The sequence below is a fragment of the Brassica napus genome, chromosome C7, assembly GCF_020379485.1.
Source record: "Brassica napus cultivar Da-Ae chromosome C7, Da-Ae, whole genome shotgun sequence".
NCBI lineage: Eukaryota > Viridiplantae > Streptophyta > Magnoliopsida > Brassicales > Brassicaceae > Brassica > Brassica napus.
In genome coordinates, this window is record NC_063450.1 from 1164369 (window position 1) to 1187335 (window position 22967).

General features: G+C 37.9%; 2 protein-coding genes and 1 non-coding gene across 6 annotated transcripts; all 3 read right to left on the minus strand.

Moving 5' to 3' along the window:
- Positions 1 to 401: 401 nt before the first annotated feature.
- On the minus strand, positions 402 to 12794 carry LOC106357961. 4 transcript variants are annotated; one of them, XR_007326671.1, is made up of 6 exons: positions 12046 to 12794; positions 11853 to 11969; positions 11262 to 11336; positions 11067 to 11114; positions 7628 to 10939; positions 402 to 509 (listed from the first exon to the last, which is right to left on the minus strand). It is a non-coding gene; the product is annotated as an uncharacterized LOC106357961 (transcript). The 4 variants fall into 4 exon arrangements; XR_007326670.1 differs by having other exon boundaries at positions 7628 to 10985; XR_007326668.1 differs by having other exon boundaries at positions 11067 to 11119.
- A 110-nt stretch (positions 12795 to 12904) lies between these two features.
- Positions 12905 to 13498, minus strand: LOC125589942 (putative RING-H2 finger protein ATL12). Its single transcript, XM_048762653.1, has one exon. The coding sequence runs from the start codon at positions 13496 to 13498 to the stop codon at positions 12905 to 12907; it is 594 nt and encodes a 197-aa protein (XP_048618610.1).
- A 3498-nt stretch (positions 13499 to 16996) lies between these two features.
- On the minus strand, positions 16997 to 17440 carry LOC111207889 (putative RING-H2 finger protein ATL12). Its single transcript, XM_048762654.1, has one exon. It carries the CDS (start codon positions 17438 to 17440, stop codon positions 16997 to 16999), a length of 444 nt encoding a protein of 147 aa, XP_048618611.1.
- Positions 17441 to 22967: the final 5527 nt, after the last annotated feature.

The window sequence follows — 22967 nt, forward strand, 5'->3', positions numbered from 1 at the left end:
GAACAAGTAGGGTCTACGGGCGGGTAAGCAAATAAACGAAATAATATAAATTTAATTTAATTTTGGTGAAATTTTAGTTTATTTTTAATTACAATTTCACTATTTTACTACAAATTTACTATTTTCTTTTAATTATATATCACTTCACAAATTAAAACCAGGTAATTAATGGTGTTGAATCACTATCGAAACATGATAAATATCCAAAAAATATAGCTGGTCTTTGAAAAATGAGTAGAAAATGAATCCTCCAACATATGATAAAATAATATTTATTAGTTACCCATATGTTTTCTCAAAATTTGCATAACTCTTTTTAGTAACATATTTCATATTTTCAGTATTAGAAAAATAAATATACATACTAAATTATCCATTATCTAAAAAGAAGTTTTATTTTGGCTAAATTTGGTTAATGCCATGACCCTAACAATTGTCATCATAAAAAAAACTATTTGAAGAAGTATCTCCTCTCCGCCTCTCCAGCTCTCCAGCCACTGACCACTACACTGCAGCCATATACACCCAAATGCCTTAACTTTCTCAATACTTTTTATATAAGACAGCCTCTCTTAAGCCGTTCTCATTCAAGCTTCTTCATAAAAAAAAACCAGTTTCTAGATCCTCTAAACCGAGAAGAAAGTCAAAAGGAGTTATCATTTTACTTCATCAGTATGTGAAAAGCTTGAAGCTTTGATATATAAGAGGAGATATTTATAGATTAGATTTAGTGTAGAGATAAGGATCAAATGATGAGTGATACAAAAGGGGCCAAGAATGATCTGTGACGACCTTTCATACACACGGGATGTTGGTACCGAATGGGTTCCAGACAATCGAGCATGATGGATTTGTCTCAAGTTATCAGAGACAGCTCAATCTCTGTTCTTACATGTTTTTATTTATGTCAGATTCACCGTAAGTCAATGAAAAATTTCAACCTTTTCTATCATTTAATTTGTAGAAAGGTGTGACTGACCATAGCTTCTTTTGTATCTTTTGGGTTCAGTGTGTTTAATATCCCAAACACCAAGCTGCAATCACAAAAGCATCTCCGTTTAACTTTGATCTCTTAGCTATAAATAGTACCCTGTGTTCGGTTCTCTATCCAATATGGGGGTCTTGATACAATTGCCAGTGGTATAGCTTGTTTCTTTATTATTAAATTACTCTGTTTTGTTCTAGCAGCAACTAATGAAATCTTTTTTTTCTTTTGCTTTACCTAAAACTCTTTATTGTGTGTTTCTTGGACAGTCTCTGATGATTGCTGCAATTCCCAATATCATTGGTCGTATTTGCATATCATTTGCAAAAGTGACTGTTTGTTGTTTTCCAGTTTCTTTATTTGACTTCCGCATAACTTTTTTTTTTTTTGATAAGTACGTGAATATCATATAAATGAAGCAGATTGTACATGTACAAGGTTGAAGCAGTTCAGCCAATCATTGCCAAAAAAAGATAAAAACAATGAAAAGCTTATCTAGTTAGAAACAGGTTCCTAACTAACGGGACTTAGCAAGAGTGCTTAAGCCAGCAGCCGAGCAATTTTCGAAATTTCTTCCGAGACTTCCTAGCGATGATAGTTTGTCTGATGAGTCTGTCAATCTTCCTGAATGTTACTTGAGGAGTCGATGCTGGAGATGAGTGGAGTCGTGCGTTCCTCTCGAACCATATGTTGTATACCGTGGCTTGAATCACCAGCAAACGGAGAGTCGTGGGGCAGATACTGTCTTTAAGGTCTGACCAAGCAAGGAGCGCAGTCCAAGTGTGGAAGAGGACCAGTCTGTATCCCAAGCGTTTCAACACCAGAGTCCATAGCTGCTCACTGAAGTCACAGTGCAAAAAGATATGATCACGTGTTTCTGGGTAGTTACTGCAGAGACAACAGGAAGTATCAATCTGATGGGCCCAAGAGGCTATTCGAGTTCTTGTAGGTAGGCGGTCCAGCTGAGCAATCCACATTATGAAGGCATGACTCGGAGTGTGACCACGAAACCATACTACATCTTCCCACCCATGTGTGGTCCCATGATGACGAAGAGAGTCCCATGTTAAGCGCGTAGAGAAAGCTTCAGAGACCTGGTCATCAACCTGCCAAACATAATAATCAACAGCAGGAGAGAGATGAGGCAAGGGAACAGAGCAGAGAGCAATATGGATCTGTTCTGCTCGAGGAGAGCGAGCAGGACGGATATTCCATCCCAACGAAGAGGAGGCAGATGCCACTGTTGCCAATGGGATGACTCCTAGTTGGCGAGGTCCAGACCGTCCAATTACCTTAATAAGCGGCCCCAAGGAACACCAATCATCATACCAGAAACTTGCCTTTTGGCCATTCCCCATAATACACTTGATAAATTGCTCCGCTAAAGGTCGCAGCTTCAGAATAGTTTTCCAAATCCATGAGCATTGCATAGGTTCATCAATACTCCATAAACTACTACCTCTCAGCCTGTGTTCTTTGGTCCATTGCGCCCAGAGCGATTCAACGCTAGAGAATAACAGCCAAACCAGCCTTAGAGAGTTTTGTTCCACGTAGATAGATCACGAAGGCCCAAACCGCCTTCAGATTTAGGAAGACAGACAGCTTTCCAAGAAACTTTGGCTGCCGCCCTTACTGTGATGTTACCATTCCATAGAAATCTGCAGCAAAGAGATTCAATTTCTTTGACACAACCTTTGGGCAGCAAAAAAGTGGAGAACCAAAAGTTTATTGTTCCATGGATGACTGACGACAGGAGTTCTCTGCGACCAGCATAGGATAATGCACGGGTTGTCCATGAGGAGAATCTCGCCTTTAGCTGATCAAGAAGTGGCCTGTAGTCGCATATACGGAGTTTGCGGTGCATAAGAGGTAGCCCTAAATAGCGTACAGGTAGAGAGCCAAGAGAGAACCCAAGACCCGAGAGATCATCAGTTTCTGTCTGGCTCATACCTGCAACATAGAGCTCAGTTTTGCTCCTGTTCATCGTGAGGCCAGACCACTCCGAGAAAGCCTCCAAAGTAGATGAGATACACTGAAGCGAGTTCAACTGTCCATCGAAAAATATCATTATATCATCCGCGAACGCCAAATGAGTCACAGCAGGGTTTGAAGCCTCTGGGTGGTACCCTATCGATCCTGTTCTGAAGTTCTGATTCAACATCTGGGCTAGAACTTCCATAGCAAGCACAAACAAGTACGGCGATAGGGGATCTCCCTGTCTTAGCCCCTTAGTGCCTCTGAAATATCCTTCCAACTCGCCATTCACTGCCACAGAAAACCGGGTTGTAGTAATGCACTGAGAGATGAGGTTAATGAAGCTTGCTGGTAGGCGCAATGCCTTTAGAATAGAGATGATAAAGCTCCAGTTCAACGAGTCAAAAGCCTTCTTTAGGTCGACTTTTAGCATTGATCGCTTTGATATGTTCTTCCAGTTATATCCTTGCACAAGTTCTGTTGCCATCAACACATTCTCCACAAGCAATCTACCCGGAATGAAAGCAGATTGAGTGTTGGAGATTACCTCGGGTAGAATTTGCTTCAAGCGATTTGCCAGAAGTTTGGCGATGACTTTATAAACTGTGTTGCAACACGAGATAGGCCGGAACTCAGCGATTTTAAGGGCGTTTTGCTTCTTTGGAATAAGGGTAAGGATAGTAGCATTCCACTGTTGGAGCAGCTTACCTGTGGTAAAGAATTCAACAATTGCATCAATCATATCCGAACCAACCACATTCCAATTCGCTGTAAAAAATTCTGCTGGATACCCGTCCGGTCCAGGAGACTTGTTTCTTGGGAGGGAGAAGAAAGTCTGTTGGATCTCTTCTCTTGAGAAGGGAGCATCTAACAAATCAAAACTGGTTGGCGGACATTGGTAGGTGATAAGATTCGAGATATCATCAATAGAGGCTGAGGTTTGGTAACTCCTTCCACCAAGAAGATTCTCAAAAAAGGCTACTGCATGATCCCTTATCGCTTCTCTTGTCTCTAAGATCTCATCATTTTCATCAACGAGGATAATAATTTGGTTCTGAAATTGCCGAGAGCGAATTGACCTATGAAAGAATCCAGAGCCCATATCTCCCTTGTCTAGCCAGGTTACACGAGATCTTTGATAGAGGAATGACTCCTCTGCCTTAGCAAGAAGAGACCATTTGTCGTGGGCTAACCTCTCAGCAGTTACAGCCTGAGAAGTAGGGGAGTTAAACAGAACACGTTGACAGCTGAGGAGATCTTCGAAAGACTCTTGCACTCTTTTCTCGATACCTGAGTAATTTTCTCTGCTGAAAGACCGGATAATACTCTTCAATTCCTTCAGCTTCTTAGAGACTTTGAACATTGATGAACCAGCGAATTGAAGGGATAGCCAACATTCTCTGATCAGCAAGACAAAATCCTTGTTTTCATTTAGCATAGTGTAGAATTTGAAGGGCTTTTTCTGCTTCGGTTTCATGGAGTCAAGAACCACACAGCAAGGAGTATGATAAGATATGCCAGAGTCTCCAAAAATACCGAGAGAGTTAGGGAAATTGATAAGCCATTCATCATTTGCAAGGATCCTGTCAAGCTTTTTGGAGATAATATCAGCCCCTTGATTGTTTGTCCAAGTATAGGAGTTACCGCAGAAGGGGAGATCAGAGAGGAATGTTGAAGCGAGACAATTGTTGAAATCACGCATTCCCCTTGATGAAGCAAACGCAGAAGAAGTGGAGTGTTCAGAGGGGTATCGAACTTGATTAAAGTCGCCAAGAATTAGCCATGGGAGACTAGCGGCAGATGAGCGATTTGACAGAAAGACTAACTCAGACCATAGCTCCCTTCTCTGTTTCCGACAGTTAGAGCCGTAGACAAAGGTCACCATTATTTCCGAAGTAACAAAAGGGAGTCTGACTCTGCATGAGATAGATTGCAGCGACTTATGCAGGACAGAGACACTAACCGAAGGGTGCCAAAGGACCCAAACTTTACCTAAATCCGAGAATTCATAGTTGCATTCATAATGCCAACCTAAGAGGACTCTGCTAATAATAGAAGGAGCCTTCGCACTGCTGACATGGGTCTCTACTAGACCACCAAAAATGGGGTTATTTTCCCGCATCCACTTTCTAAATCCGCGACGTTTTATTTTATCATTGAAACCTCTAATGTTCCAACAAAATATATCCATAAGGGAGATAATTTTAGAGGTTTAAAGGGCCTCTAGCCCTATCAGCAGCCTTGAGCAATTTTTTTTTCCTATTGGAAATCACCGTAATATAGCGGTCGTTGTCCTCATCCGGGTTATCGTCATCATTAGAGAACCCCTCAGAAGCGGTTTCCGAACCAGATGAAGTAGGATCACTAGATTTGGAGCCCGAGTCTTTCGAAGTTCCTTCAAACAAGCTTGCTCGAAGATCAACACAGAACCTTTCCTTATCATAAGTAGGGGTCTGGGATCGAGAGAGAGGTGGTGCACGCTTCTCTTTCTGGGCTGGTTGAGGGTCAGAAACCAAGGGCGGGTCAGCCGTTTCCCTATGTTGTGAAGTATCTGATCTAATCCACAGAGCAGTTGTCTTTTTCAGAGCTTTCGCAGGGGTTTTCACAGCGGTTTTCACAGCAGGTTTCACACCAGTTTTCCTGTTATCTGCATCGTGGATTTGCCGATGAACATGAGATGGCCCAGTAGTGATTGGAAACTGACTTGGGATGGGAGCTTTCCCTTTTCGTTTCTCGGATTCATATCTCGGGCAGGCTTCTAACGCATGCTTTACAGAGTTGCAGCACTTGCACTTGGGAGGAGCAGAGGGACACTTGGAGATAGTGTGGCCAACCTTCCTACAGTGACTGCAAAGAGAGGGGAGCCATGGGCTGGATACAAGGATACGCGTGATTGCGCCGGATTCAATTGCGCATTTACCGCTTCGGGAAGAGGCTTCCTAGGGTCAATCACTGTATAAACCTTCGCTACTTCAATGTTTGTGAGATTTTCTGTTGCTGGATGAACATAAAGCGGGTGACCCACTAGGCCTGCAATCTCCTTGAGCGCGTCCCGGTTGAAGAATTGCAAAGGGACTCCAGTAAAGTCTAACCAAACTGGTACCGTTGCAAGAGATGGTTTCTCAGGTGTAAACCCTGGAGACCACTTGGCGACAAACATAGTTTGGCCATCTACTTGCCAAAGGCATTGTCCCAGTATGCGTTTGCGGGCATTGGGACAGGGAACTCGGAAAAGAAAGGCATTGCCCTCCATCTTCGAAACCGCAATATCTCGCCTCTGCTTGCTCCACATGCCGTTGACAATAGCATGGACTGCTCCCCTAGCTGGAGCTTCCTCATAAAACTGCCCGATAATAAAGCTGTCCCATGATTTTTTGTTTTTTTCAATGACTGCGTTAGGGATACGAACACAAGCTTCTCCTGAAGCTAGTGTAAACGGAGTTCCTTCGGGATCCAGACTGCCAGACCTCGGTTTAACTTTGTCTCTCCACAGACCTGCTTGAATCTTAACTTCAGCTTGTGGAGAATTTACAACTGGTACTGGTTGATTTAGGAGAACTGTGTCTTCCTGAACAGTAGCAGTTAGGGTTTCGTCGTCCGTTGGGAGTGAAGGGGTCACCTGAGGTTGAGCTTCATCCTGTGGGACATTGTTGTCCAAATCCAAGATCTGAACATTTGTGGTTGCTTTTTCTTCGAGATCTGTGCCCAACAGAGGGGATTTAGATCCGGAGAAATCCGATGCTTTTTTGTCGAGAGGACCCGTAACCACTAGAGGGGAGTCTCCTGACTGAATTGCCGCCTCCGAGGAGGGAGCTTCAATGGCGGCTGTATCCTGTGACACAGGCGCCGTTTGTGCGGAGGATCGAAGAGAGGAGGAGGAGTTTGCTGAGCCAGTGGGGCTACAGCTTTGAGAGGTTGGTTTAAGTTTCTTCTTCCTCGTCATGGATGGAGATGGTGGTGACCGGCGCCGTGAAAGGCGACGGTGCAGAGAGAACGAGTGGCTCCTCAGTTTCGCCTTTTTTGGGAGAGATTTTAGGCGCGTGAGGCGCGTTTAAGTTGCTTTTCTCAACTTCCGCATAACTTCAACTACCCGTTTGTAAATGTTTAATTAACCGTGCATCATCTTTGTTTTGCAGGAAACTCCTTTGCTGTACCTGGGAAGACTTTTGGAAGTATTTGGCGCTGAGATCATATCTATCACGGTAATACTGAACTATTAAAAAAATCTCAAATGTTTGATTTTCTGTTAGCTGGAATTAATTTGTGGGAGGAGCAGCATGTCAGACACCCATAAGCTTGCGGCCTCTCTCTCTCTAGCGCCATCCAAAAATCTCAGCAGACGTATTTCAGAGGTAGTTCGAAAGTTGTGTTACAGTAGAGCCCGACCATCATGTCATCAAGGAGGAGAGAGGAGTACGTCGTTATACTCTGGTGTAAGGTTTTTGTGTTAATATGTTTGTGAGAAATGAGATGATGAATTTTTGGGAAAAAGACTCATATATTTATAGCTACAGATTCACCGACTGTGAGATAGGAGGAATGCAATGAATGAGAAATCGTGGAAGGAGTGGAGGAGATGGAGTTAATTGGAACATTATTGTGAATGATTGAATGCAGAGAAGATTCGTAAAGGTGTCGATTTTTTAAAGTAGGTGAGAAGTTATGCACCTGAATCGACACAACGGAGCCTTCCACCAGAGATTCGCCGGAAATGATTTTCCCTCTTAACCCAGCTGGAGCTCCATATTCCGTTTGACAAACATGAGCTCAACAATGGCGGAAACCCATGACTGCTTTTCTTCGTCAAAATTGTGAAGGTGAAGACAATTATAATGGGACCCGATAATTGTATTACAAGTCCACTTGACTTATCCTTTTAAGTCCAAAGCAATTGTTTCTATCAAAGCCCAACTAACCGAATTTCCGAGAGTTAACGAAGTGTTGCGTTTCGAGGAGGTGAGACACGTGTCAAGACAGGAGCCTTCGACTTATCTACGTGGCGATGACGTGCTGGAAGCATAATTTTAGATAAAACAAATAACAATATTTTTTAACTAGTTTCGTCCCGTCCTACGGACGGAATATACTTTACTTGCGATCTAGATTATTATTTTTGTATGATTTTATGGTTTATGTTTTAGGTTTGCATTTGTAAGTGATAGATATGATAATGATTTTTGTCTGTTAGAAATTTTTACGTGAGGAGGGATTAAATATGATAAGATATATTTTGCTTGTTTACAATAGTTGTTTAAGAGTTGTGGCATTGATATGTTGTGAGGGCTTCAAATGGTTTTTATGTTGTTTTCTTTTACAAAACTTTGATCTCATATTCGGTGCATTGTGGTTTGTAATATTTCGGGTTTGGAATGATTGGGTTGTGGATAACTATTTTGTGCATGTTATAAGAATAATTACTCTTTATGTTGAAATCATAATCTTTCGACATGCTAAATGAGTGGAAGTGGTGATTATTTGAAGTTGCATTTTTTTTATTAAAAGTAGAATGTTATATTGAATCGAAAAAGGGTAATAAAGCAAAGTTAATCAAAATAAGAAAACATTGACACTCAAAATTATAAAGATCATATTAGTTCTATAACATTTCTTTTCAATATAGAGACGCCACGTAAGGAACATTTAATCTATCTCCAACATTTGTCTGCTCGAGACATGTCGGTTTGCCGTTCATGACAATATATAAATTTCATGGATTCTTCATATTCTCATGTTCATAGCAAAATTATGGCATAGATATTGTTATCTTTACCACAATTGTTGTTTGCATATGTGAAGATGTATTAGTCCTTATAGCGGTTTTGTTTCAATGTCAAATTTGTTTGTTTGTTTTCCTAATATTAATTCTTGTATAGAATAAGTAAAAATTTTCTTATTTAATCTCTCATACACTGACTTTTACAGTCATCGATCTGAAATGAATTGAACGGTTTTAGGATATTTTAAATTCTCTATGTTACAATTAAAAAAAGTAAAGAAAAACGCATTAGTTAAAATTTAATCGTATGTTTAAAGAGAATCCTGGACAGTGGTCCGTCTTAGAACTTCTACGTGTTCAGCGCCAAAATAAATTATTAAGTTCTTTGTGAACTTTTATATACTATCATCTCTGTATATTTTATAACATAAAACTTCTACAATTACCTCTTTAAATATTTAGCATGCACATTTGGCTACTTTACTATGAAGATTCCATTTCTGACCTAAGTTTTTGTTTAAAAAATAATAATAATACAATTATATCATCACAACTACATCATTCACAATTTACATTCGCATGCTCTTGCTGACGTGGCGCCCTCAGTTTATAATTAATATTTGATTATATTATAAAATTACTTACAAAATATGAAAATTATTTAATTTCTACAAATTGTTTTTAATTTAACTTAATAGTACAAATATTATGATATTTAGTTAACATATATTATACTTCCTTTTGTATCGAAAATCCACATTATAGAGAAAAAAATGGTTTTAAAAATATATTTTTTTACATTTTCAATTCATTACTTAATGGTTAATTGTAAATTCAAAAAATATAAATGTTTTTTATTAAAATTTTATTGGTTAAAAATTACGAAGAATAGTTAGTTTAGAAATTAATCTATTGATAATCAAAATTTCGTATGTTTTCTTAATAGTGGTAAAAGTTCTAAACCATATATATTTTTGAAATGGAAAGAGTATTAGATTAGATGGTTAACTAACGTGGGTTATTAAATCTTTAAATATATTGGGATTTATGTTTGTTATCAATTTTTTTTTTTTGCTCGTGACTCGTCACCAACATGTTTTTCGTTTTTGATGTTCAATAATATGTGAAAGTAGGTGTTTATATTTCAACCGCGCAAATGTGGATCTGTTTCATTTTTGTTATATTTTTTTCTCTATTGTATAGTTGCTTGTATAAGGGTTATGTTCACCTTACCAAATTATATTATTTCTAGATCTGGTGTATTTGATAAACAGCGACAAAACCATAAGTTCTCATAACAGCCTTTGTACCCAGTAAAACCTTTAAAACACATCCAAAGCCAGGTAAATAACCGAAACAGGAAGCATTAACTTATTTTACAGTAAAGCTTAGAAGAGTCGGATCAAGACATAAATTAAAGAGTTAACAAAAGTCCAAAACCATCAAAATCCAAAACGTCTACGAAATCAGCGGAAGAACAAATAACATGCTAAAGTCATTGAGTATCACTGTAAATTTTGGAGGCAAAAACCTACACAGTGCAGGTTTGACGCCTTTTTGTTTTTCAATCTTCATCTGATCCCATCTTTTTTACTCTCTTTGATCCTTTCTTCTTATCTTCCTCTTCCTCGCTATATTTGCTTTCATAATTCTCTTCATTCTCATTTTCTTCTTCCTCCTCCATGCCTTCTTCTGTAACCTCACCCTCCAAATCACTGGTTCTTTTCAAAACCTCAAGTAATGTCTTTTGATCACAACTGATCCAAGCATCTCTTACGCCAAACTCATAAGCAAGTCAAATTATTAGTATTTTCTGCAAGTTTTTAGCGTTTCCCCATTTCCAATCTTGATCGGCTTTTAACCTTCTCTAACTTCATTGTTCTTTGCCTCGACGCTTGCTCCTAAACTTTTCAATGTCTAACAAACATCAGTTGAAGAAGAGTATAGCTTCAGCTCCATCCATGAAACTAACCTTTTGAAAGAGCCATACATTGTTTGAATCCGCAAGAAGAGCCCATAAGCCTTTCTCTTTGTGGTAAGGAGAGGGAGGAATAGCGCCTAAGAGTCAATTGAAAAGTTTTAGAGTGATCCAAGCTTGAACTATCACCTTCTGTTTTGCACGTGACTCCTACTTTCAAAGAAGGTATCATTTCTATACACCTTCTCGATGTCTACAACATTGCTCTCCGACAAACCAGCAACCCCCGGAGGAGTTGAAGACGTTCTTCCAAGTGAAGCTCTTGAAATTCTCGGAATGATCTAACCTGCAACGCAATCTTTTGAGCGATGAATTTACTGAGATAAGGGAGCCTACAATAAAAAAAACAACAATAATAAACCTGAAAATTGTAAACGTTCTGGAAAGTTAACTTTAAAAAAAAATCTTGATACCTTAACAATGCACTCATTTAATCTTAAAGCTTTATCCCCTTGCCAACACTGCTCTGTTTGCAAGTACCATCGATTAATATCGTGTTAATAATCACATATGATCGTATTGTAAGTGGCAACATCAGGCAAAACAATCACTATATCAAGAATAAACATAGGTTTATTGGTCTCCTCGGATTACCAGCAGCCACTTACCAGAACAATTAGAAGTTATCACATCAGGATGACAGAAACAACACCAGAAACTTTAGGAAACCAAATCTTGTTGACCTGACCAGACCAGAAAACAATTAATCTGTGAGAAAACATTTCCTACAATATTATATGAAAATTCTTGCCATCATTAAACCCTGTTAGCCCATTAATCAATCTGATATAGAATCTATAAACAATCCATCACCGACATTTCCTACAGGTTAGTTCTCAATCTATAAGCAATTAAATTGAAAATAAGGCTAACTTTCTCTATAATTGACGCTTTACATTTCCAGTGGTTTTTTTGCAGTGGATAATAAGTTGGGAAGAAGGTAATTTCGAGGCCAAAGTGGTTTGTTCTGCCTTGCATGTTTGAAGTTGTTCACCCTCTTTTAATTCAATTCCTTACCAAGACTCTGTTAATTTCTCAAAACCTTGTAAGTGATAACATCGGATTTTCATAAAATGGTCAGAGAAGAAGGCTTAAAACAAAACCTCAAAAAACAATTTGTTCAAAGAATTAACGTTAGTTTCCTTTTGAAGAACTTCATCAGATTTCATAAAGTAGTCAGAGTAGTATGAAAGCAAAACCTTGAAACTCGATCTACCCAGACTTTAGGTACTGCCGCTTCCAGTCAACTGATTCTTAAACGGTATTAGGGATTGAAACCGGGACCCTCAAAATCATTGTACGGAGCCTTCTTAGATCTGCAGCAAGAAAATTGTCATTGTATATCAAATCAATAAAAAAATTGCAGATGAGAGATGAGGATGAAAGAGTTACTCATGTTTTGATGAAGCCACGAAGACCTGGTTTAAAGCTTGAGTTGATTGCATCTCAAAATATCATGAACGCATGGAAGCTTGATCGCCCTTATGTTCACATATTTATACCTAACACACACCGTCTCGCAGAACTCATCGTGAGCGACTGAATCAATGAGATTTAACACGAAAGCCTTAAATCGGACCGTTTCAGATAATCTGAAGAATCTCAGGCGTCAACGCCGTCGAATGAAGGGGAGAGAATGTGTTTTGTCTTCCTGAAACACGTATCACTTTTTCAGAGCATGACTTTCTGACCGAGGTGGCGCGTTCTGGACTGAAGGAAACACTTCTTTATATATATAAATTTTCTAGACAGGTATAATATAGAATTTGAACGTGCTGGAACCATAATTTTATACACTTTCATATAAACATTATTATTTTTGGATCTTCTATACTGGTTAGATTCCCAGACAAATCATCTGCTAGTTTAAAACTAAACGTATGAAAACTTAGTGGCTTACATTTTTCATACAATGGTAGTAGGCTTCACATTATTTTATATAAATTATCATTAATTCCAGCAGATGTGTCTACTTATGTACATAAAGATAGGATCATCCATTGGTGGATTATGGTTTTGATTGGTAAGTTGCGGAATAACGACACTGTTTTAAAAAAAAAAAACGTTTAAAAGCGATTTCACAATGCGTTGTACAAATACAAAACATTTTCTACTCAAAGTTCCAACAAATTCAATATGACCATTGACCAAAACTTTGTTCATAATCAATCCACCATGTATCTACACAAAGACACAACCATCAATCATTTGATTGCAAACTGTCGATAAAGTAAGTAAAAACAACTAAACATTAAGGTTTTGTCGTGTTTAGTTCATTCATTTTCTCTCTGTTAGCGAACCAATGAGCCGTTCTCCTAGCTATCGGCAACCATAATTGTCGTCTTCTTTCCTCCGTGGCAGCAATCGCATCGCTCCTCGAGGTGGAAGCGGTTGACGCGGCCAAACCGCCGTCGTTTCCTCCAACCGCGTTTTCTCTAGTCGATGTTGTAACTTCCAGGACACTAAGTCTAGGAACAGCCGTGATCTCTGAAACCACTCTTCTCGTGGAGTCTTTGTTCTTCACTATTCTCTTCATCTCAAGCACTTCCTTGTCTCGCAAGTCACCTCTCTCCACTCCATCCATTGACGAGAATCTCTCGCTCGACATCGAACCCAACATGTTTGATGTCAAACGAGTCAAATCTGATGGAGTCACATTACTCCAACGGTTCTTAAACACAACATCCGAAACAACAATCCTGTGATTGAACTTGTGCATACGTTTCTCGTTTCCTTGCTCAACAAGCGACAACGATTTATCATTTTTACCAAACTTGAGAATCTTCCTGAAGCTGCTAAATCTCGAAGAGTCTTCTCCTTCTTCGCGTTCGATGTAGATCTCCATTGTTTGATCCAAAAATGGTATTTATGATGGTGATGTTTGTTGAATCAATACAATAAAAGAATCTAAAGATAAAAATTAGATTCTTGAGGCTTTAGGAGAAATCTTTAGATGAAATCAAATGGGAAAAAGAATATAAAAGAGATTTCATTGATCGAAGGTTCATCACCAAGATGATTACAAAGGTAAAGTGAACCTTAGAATACAAAATCTCTATGAAAATATGTTTTCTAAAGTCTAAGAAGAGGAGAAGCTCCCTTCTAAAAAGGAGGTAGCTCCTAATTTATAGAAGGATGAAGCCTAGGGCTTCCTAGCAATATGGGCCTAGTTCAATGTCTAATGGGCTTCGAGAAGGATGTAAATCCACCCCCAACAGTAAGCCCCCCAAGTTCGTAGAGAGAGATGAAATCGATCTCTGCGAAGTTTACGAATAGGGTTTATTAGACAATGAACTAGACACACTCATGCCTATGACGGTTTAGGCGAGTTTATTTCGAACTTGTGCCTAGTAAAAAGCGAGTTTGCTTTAAACTCGTGCTTAGCGAAAGACGAGTTTACTTGACTCATGCTAAGACAGAAGCGAGTTTACTGAGAACTCGTGCCTAGTAGAAGGAGAGCTTCTGTAAACTCATGCCTAGCCAAAGATGAGTTTTTGTAAACTCGTGTCTAACAACAAGCGAGTCTACTGCAAACTCGTGCCTAATAACAAGCAAGTTCAATTTAAACTCATGCCTAAAATACAAGTTTACCGAACTATTGCCGACCCGAAGTCTCGTGTTGAGATCGTGTGTGCCGAGCAAGTTGTTGGCTTGTATGTTCGTCAGGCTGTGATGACGTTGGGAAACTTTCTGGCTCGTGCCGCTTGTACCGCTTGTGGTAAACTCTTCGTGAGAATCAGATTCTGAGATTGTCATTTGTGGCGCAATGACGAGATTAATCCAAGCAGGTCACAAGTCTGCCTCGTAATTGATTCGGCTCACAAAGAAAAATATCATGATTATCAGATCGAGTTTATCCAAAAGAGATAATCAAGTTTTATGTAATTGATAAGCAAGCCAACTGATTTTTAAATGTTCACGGTTGCAAATGACAGTAGTAATTAATTAATTACTAAGCATTATGGACAGGTCACGAAAAATAAAACAATAGAGGCTGAGTTATCTCATATAACTTAAGTATATAAAACACTTATCTTTGATGATGAGTGGTCGTGATGAGAATTTTTTTTTTTTTTCAGGGACAGGTGATCTTATGGATTTGAAGTTGCTGACGATGTATAGAGATGCAGGCAAAGCCATGTCGCATACGTCTACCGTGATGGAGCTTGAAGACGCTGGGCCTTCTTTGCGTCTCTGATGTAGAAGTTGAAGGCGCTCTGTTTTTAGGAGTTGTAGCAGAGCCGAGGACGAGATGGAGAGACTGCTGAGAGTAAGACACTCAGACTCGTGATGCGCTCAAGTGAACATCTCCTATTTGTATCTCTTTTGTGAACATCTCCTTAGTTGTGCCTGACGTGCTTGTAAGAAGACAAAAGACAAAGCCTCTTATGCCGTTGTGGAGAGAAGTTGAAGCTAGTACTCGTGGCGAACTTCAGGAGGAAGGTAAGGTCAAGTTGACCTTAAAACTTATCGTGCCGAGAAGGAAAGCCAACAGAGTTCCAAAATCAACTTGTGAGTGACAGAGATGCGATGCTTCCCGATACGACCGCGTCCTGAAGTGATGGAGCTTGAATCAGAGCTTGAAGCCAGAAGAAAGCTTCTAGCGGTGGAGCTGTCTGTCGAAAACGTGGACAGTGCTCGTGCCAAGCAAGTGAAGCCACCACCGGCACAAGAATAGCACCAGAACTGTGACGTTCCTGATCGGTGATAACATCTCCAGTGGTGCTATTGTCGTGGTCTAGCCTTGAACTTGGAGCAGTGCCGTGGAGAGGCTGCTGTAATGTTTCTGTACGTACGTCGCTTCTTGGAGAAATGTCCGAGGGAATCAGGAAGAGGTCCAGAGAACGATTACTGGCGAGACCAAGAATGCAGAGACCTTGAAACCCAGTGAAGTTGAGATCGACAGAAACAAGACCAGCAATAGGAGACTGATCGATCACCATGACTAATCGCAGAGACAAGAGCCTTTTCTCGAGTTTATGTCAAGAGTCAAATGTTCGTGTCCTAAAAATTATGATCAGTCCCCATCGTTCCTCGAGGCAGAGCAAGTAAGATGAAGATCGATGCTCGCCCTGTTCACAAGCCAACAGCTTCACGTGAAGGACACTCACGCACGGTTATACTCTTCAATCAGTCGGGACAGACGAGAGAGGAGGTGGTGGCCGTCGTTGCCAACCGGGCTGAGATCTCGGTTCTCCGTCGCGAGTCTTAACGATGATCAGCCAACGAAACCCTAAATTGAAAACTTTCCCAAGATAAAGATAAGAACTTTTGAGTTTACAACCGCTGTTGAGGTAGTGAAAGATCGCTTTCCTCTCTCATTCCCTCACATGCTAGATTGTTGTCGGCGACCATGGAATGGGACTCAACGGATCTGACTTTTCCGTGGGTTCGTGTGTGGCTCGTCGTCGGGATCCGGCCTCAGGGAACATGGATTTGGTTGCAGATATCCTGGAAGCTCTGTTGATGAGAAGACGTGTAGCGGAAGCGCTGGGGCGTATCGATCTTCTGAATCAAAATAGACGCATGGCTGATGTAGATGAGTAGCGGGAGTTTGTTACCGGCGGCGAGTTCTTTGGCTTTCATCTCCTCCCATTTCACTCCACCGAGAAAAATAAATAAATAAAAAGTGAGACTTTTGGGTCCCGTATGAACCAAATCTTAACTCGGTCTCTTCTTACCGAACCAAAAGAAGTCTAAAAGCTTTGACACTTTAAGACCGGAGATTGCAAGCTTGAGACAATTGATTCAGATCGGCTTGATATGGATTTTTGATATGTTTTGAAGATAGTTCTCCTTAGTCTCCTCCTTCTAGCGCCTAACTGTTTGATCCAAAAATGGTATTTATGATGGTGATGTTTGTTGAATCAATACAATAAAAGAATCTAAAGATAAAAATTAGATTCTTGAGTCTTTAGGAGAAATCTTTAGATGAAATCAAATGGGAAAAAAAATATAAAAGAGATTTCATTGATCGAAGGTTCATCACCAAGATGATTACAAAGGTAAAGTGAACCTTAGAATACAAAATCTCTATGAAAATATGTTTTCTAAAGTCTAAGAAGAGGATAAACTCCCTTCTAAAAAGGAGGTAGCTCCTAATTTATAGAAGGATGAAGCCTAGGACTTGGGCCTAGTTCAATGTCTAATGGGCTTCGAGAAGGATGTAAATCCACCCCCAACATCCATGCCCGAGTCTTCTTCTCTCGTCTCAGATATCTGACTCATGATTCTCATACTATTACTACTACAACCCAAAACAGAGAGCTCGCTCGTCTTCAATGCAAACTCTGTTTCTACACAAAGGACACGTAGCGTGCTGCTCAAGCCACTCATCAATACACTATATATGAAAAGCGTGTTTGCATTTAGGCAAAAGCCTAAGTATCTCAACGTCTTCGAATTTAGACAAACAGACAGAACACTCAAGACCTTGTTTCGATCCTTTCAAAGCAGAGAATCTGAAGAAGGGAAGAGACTCGATTGCTGTTCTGTTGAGACCTGATGATAATCGAGATGATTGATTGAAGAGTCCTTGCCATAGACGCTCGAGTCTTCCTATCTCTCGGTCCTCGTCGGTCTCTGATCGGAGGTCGTTGTGGAAGCACTTGGCGTAGACGAGGAGAACGAAGGTGAGTGTGAAGACGGCGGAGAAAATTCCGGTGGTGATGACTAAGCTCGGCTTGAAGAGGTCGTTGGTTGTGTACGGAGGAGGAGGAGGAGATTGTGCAGAGACATAATCTAAGAAGAAGAAGAAGAGAATGGAGATTGCTTGTGGTGGATTCATCTTCTGAGAAATTAAAAGAAAGAAATCTTGTTTTCTTTCAAATGGGGATAGGTTTTGATTTAAAAGCAAATAATCGCTTATCAACGTGACATAATGATCTCAATGAGGCACAATGTAAAGAATATGTGGAATAAGTTTAATATATAAGTTTACTATAAATAAGTTTAATAAGTCCATGGATATAGTTAGTTGTACAGAAGTTATTACGAAAGACATTGCTTCTGACCGGTGATTAATTAAGGAATTATTATAATCAAAATAATTTATTCTGGATTGTTTTGATTTTATTAATTAATTAATGAATTGTTATTAACAAAATAAGTTTTTTGGTAAAACTTTTATTCATCTTGTAAAACACTAAACACCAAACTAATTCAAAATTTTACAGTAACTAAAAACGACAAAATAATAATGTCTTGGCTTTTAGATTTATTTTGCTAGATTTAAACTGGATTTCCTCAAAAATACTAAACTTTAAACTTAAATATATTTTTTGGGTTAATCTATCGTTGCCGTGATGACTGATTCACACTTCTTTTTTTTTAAACGGCTTGATGTTTCACTTATTATTTGAGACAACTTGTTTATCACAAAAACTACATTTTCTTATACTGACGAAAGCCGTTTAGAAATTGAACATTGTTGGGAATGAAATGTCAACTTTACTAACATGTTTTAGTAAAGGTTTTCTTCAATTAATAAAATTGTGACACCCGTCACCTCCTATCCGGAGAACAGCGGGCTACCAACAATATCTCGTATAAAAAGTCCAGTAGCTCCAATCCGTCCAAATATCATATACTCGTTAGTCTCACCTGAAATGGGGAAGAGAGAGGGGTGAGTAACGGGGAAGTCACTCAGTGAGGTATGGGATACTAAACCCGAAGTCCATGGACCCGGACAGAATACTCCGAATTTAATCCTAACACGTTGCAAAGACGGTACCTAAAGTACCCAGAGATCAAACAAACTGCCAACTAACAGGCCAAAAACACCACCGAATATGTGCTCGGTAACACACGCCCGTAGACGATTTATCGACCTCCACGCCTTGGCACAACAGGTCGACTACGTTGTGCCGCGGCAAACACCACACCCAATGTACTGTCTCCAGCCGATACACCCATGGTCGGCTTTCATCCAAATCACATCAATATACTATATATATATATATATTATCAATTATAAATGAACAAGTATTGTTGAACCATCTATAACCCTAGTTCCAGTTTAAGCAAAGAACCTACAAACTAAACAAGCAATGACAGACTCAATTTCACGCAGACGGAAACACATTAGAAATAAATTATACTTATTCGTGGTACTAAGCCGTGTAAGAGAAGCTCGAGAAAAGACCCTCACCTTTGCCACAGGTTCTGAAGAAACCTTAGGAAACGCCGAATGGACCTTTACGGCTCTAACAAAGCAACTCCGGAACTCTCTGAAATTAGATCAATATGATATTCTGGCAGAACTGAACCATAGAGAAAACAGATGAATAACTCAAGAACTGACCGTTAACTTTTCGATCCCTCCGGTCATAATGTAGTCCTATCTGTCATCTATCCATAGACATCAAGTTTACTCCGATCAGACATCATTTGCTTAACCAAAGTAGCTTCATCTCCAGGCTGATCGTAAACGCAAACTGCACCAACACCTCTCACGAAAACAAGCATAACTCTCAGAAAATAACTTGGAATAACGATCCGCTTGCAAGAGATGATAGATAAGAGAATCAAATACTTACTGACAAATTTCCAGACTGAAAGATTTTGTTTCTGTCGACCGTTTCTCACTTACACCGAGACTGGTCGGAACTGTCTCTGCAATTCAACAGCTTTATTCTTCGCCAAAAAGAAACGTCAATAACTTTCTAACCGTACGTCTATTTGACGATCGGATAGATGATCTGAAAATATGGCATCAAAATCTTTCCAATGATATCTCGCCCGTTCCCTGGTTCCTTCTGCATCAACGGTAAAACGCTGATGAAGTTGACTGTTCGCGGATCCGATCTGTAGATATCAGTCCCACAGAAACAACCATAACTCTTAGAAAAAAATCCCAAATGACGATCTGCTTTTCTGATACACATAGTATTTAGCTTCGAAATACTCATATTTGATCGATCGTTCTTCTGTTCCCCCAAAACGTGTCTGCTGAGCTCTAATCTCTCTTTTCGGATGGTGGGATGGCTTCTCTTTCATGGTGGCTATTTGTGGCTGTTCCGGTGACGTTCCGGCAGGGCTTTTCCATCCCTAAAAGTCTCTGTCAGAGGCCACCACGAAATCATCTTAAATAAAAAAACTTTAGGGTTTTCTGCAATGCAATTGGGTCTTATTGAGCTAAATTTTCCCGGGCCGAGATTTGGGTCGTTACAAAAATAGTTGAAGGTTTAAAGTTTGATGAATTGGTAATCCAGGCTTTGTTTCACTAAATTCTCAAAAAAATAGTAGACTAACCTTTCATCTTTGAATGGTGATTTCGGTTTGAGGGCCCCCGAAAGTTGATGATGTCCATGTTGCACCTTCAATAAGAATCTTCCGGCTGGTTTGTAGAAACCCAGGGCACCGGAGATTGTAACACTTCTTAAAAGTGTATGCATCGGCACGTAACTATAACTAGAGCTTGATCCGTGCTTCACAGATGTTTATTTTAGTAGAATAAACATATGAAATTTTTTACAGTGCAAGAATGTAATAGTTGCATAGACATGCATTCATAAAAATGTTTATTTTCGATTTGTAGTATATAACATTTATGATAGATCGACGGTTTTTAATTGTCTGTAATTTGTTGTTTGCTCTTATTTTGGTTGGATACTAAAGCAATAAAAATGATATGTTATATAACACATTCGTCAATTAGTAATTTTAGTTACATTAGCCATTTTTATGATTTTTTTTATGAAATAAAACACCAATTAGTATGTTTATGTATATTAATAAATCAATCTTTCCAAAAGAAAATGTTTTATGTCAAATAAAATTCACTTCTATTTTAATAAAATAGATAGTTTTGTCTCTAAGGTTTTTTATAAGCCAAATCAATTTTTCTATGTTTATTTTTGAGGAATATATAAAATTGAAATTTAATTATTGTATTCTTATAATTCAAATATATATGTCTGAATAATATTAATCTAAATTATTTACAATATTTGGAGAATAACTTATATATTTAATTAAACCTTTATAGTTTATATTTTGTATGTGAAATGTAATAATAATATACATTAATATATAATATTTAAAGTTTTCATGTCACATTTTAAATAATTTTTTTTTGTAAAAATTGATTAGAAAATACTCCAGTTAGAGAATAATTGTATATTTAGTTAGAGAACAATCTAAAAACAAATGATTTATAGTTAATTAATTAATAAATAATTTTTATAAATTAATTAAAGAATATTCCGGCTAGAGAATAACGGTAAGTTTGGTTAGAAGATAATGATAAATTTGGTTGAGAATAATCTAACAAAATGAATGATTTATAGTTAACTAGGGAATATATACTTTACTTGTGATCGAAGTTATTATTTTTATATGATTTTGTGGTTTGTGTTTTAAGTTTACATTTGCAAGAGATGTGTATGATACACTATAAAAAAATGAACAATACTTAAGTTCACCCCAATGGTGAATGATTAAATTCACCACACTCTTCATGACCTGTAGAAATAGTTAAAAAAGCAATACAAATAAAAAAAATATACATAACTGCAAATATAAACAACACCGACATTAATTAACGTCGTCTGCAAAATTCTAAAAACCTAAACTTTAAAACCAAAAATCCTAAATACAAAACACTAAACCATGAACCCCAATCTTAAAATCTAAACCCTGAATATTAAACCCTAAACCCAAATTCTAAACCCTAAATCCTAAAATCTAAGCCCTAAAGCCTAAACCCAAAACTCTAAACCATAAACCCTAAATCCTAAAATATAAACCCTAAATCCTAAACCCTAACCTCTAAATCCTAAACTCTAAACCCAAAAATTCAAACCCTAAACCCTAAACTCTAAATCCTAAACTCTAAACTGTAAACCCAGGTGCTAGTTAAAAAGATTGAGGTTTACGGTTTAGAGGTTCGGGTTTAGGGTTTAGGATTTAGAGTTTAAGATTTAGAGTTTAGGGTTTAGGATTTAGAGTTTAGGGTTTAGGATTTAGGGTTTAGATTTTAGGATTTAGGGTTTAGATTTTAGGATTTATTGTTTAGAGTTTGGGTTTAGGGATTAAGATTTAGGGTTTATATTTTAGGGTTGGAGTTTATGGTTTAGTGTTTTAGATTTAGGGTTTATAGTTTTAGAGTTTAGTTTTTAGAATTTAGAATTTCGCAGACGGCGTTAATCAATGTCGGTGTTATTTTTTTTCAGCTATTTAATTTTTTTATTTTTATTGCCTTTTTAATCATATACATGGCTCTGCCTCTTTGATTGGTTATGAAGAGTGTGGTGAATTTAACCATTCATCATAGGGGTGAACCTAAGTATTGCTAAAAAAAATCATATTTTATTACATAAATAGTATCAGAAAAATAAATGATATCAATTTGAGACACTTATTAATAAATGGTACAATATATTTATATTTAACATCAATTATTGTAATTGATGTTGTTATTAACTTACTTTTGTCTATATTAATCTATGTTAAGCAAGTGAAGATCAATTAAAAGATATATTGTATTTTCATATATGTGTAAAAGTATGCAGTTTACTCTAAACTAAAATAATTTTAATTTTTTCTATTGTTTCTTTTGTTCTTATTAGAAATCAAAGGTTTTATAAATTAATAAAAACTTTTATTTTTCATTAATATAATTATTTTTCATTTTAGTGTTTGTTATATTTTTCTTATAAAAGGAAGTAAAATAAAAATATTTTGTCACTACAGTTGAAAGTCAATGCAAATTATGAATTATTTTTCATTCTTATATATTTGTTTTTGAATGCGTTGGTATTTTATACATTTTAAACTTATTGATTTTGATAATGTGAAAATGAATGAAAATATACAATTATATAATTATATAGATTACAACCTGAGACTGTTATGGCCTACGACTGGTCCGCGCTACGCGCAGAATTTAAACATTGTGGTATTTCCTTTTGAACAGAATTGTGAAATCATTGTTTGTTATGAGATTGTTTTTCCTATTGATTTTATTGTTTTATTTTATGGGATATTACAAATAAGTTGTGAATTTCACATTGTTATATATTTTTGCTGGAACGTATTTTGTGAATGTGTTCAATAATAAAATGAAATCAGCTTGATTGTGTACTATAATTTCGCAGGAAGATACGATAGTTTTGAGTATAGACAACCTTGGTTGCCTTATGGTTGAAGGACCATGTAGGATTCGTATAATCGTGTTGAAGAGAGTGTCAATATTTTTTAACCATAGGTTGTGTCAATGCTTATTAAAAAGCGACCGCCAATTAAGAGTTATTTACCTATTTGTTATTTGTCTTAAACTATCTATTGTAAGCTACATTTGTTTGGAGTTTGTG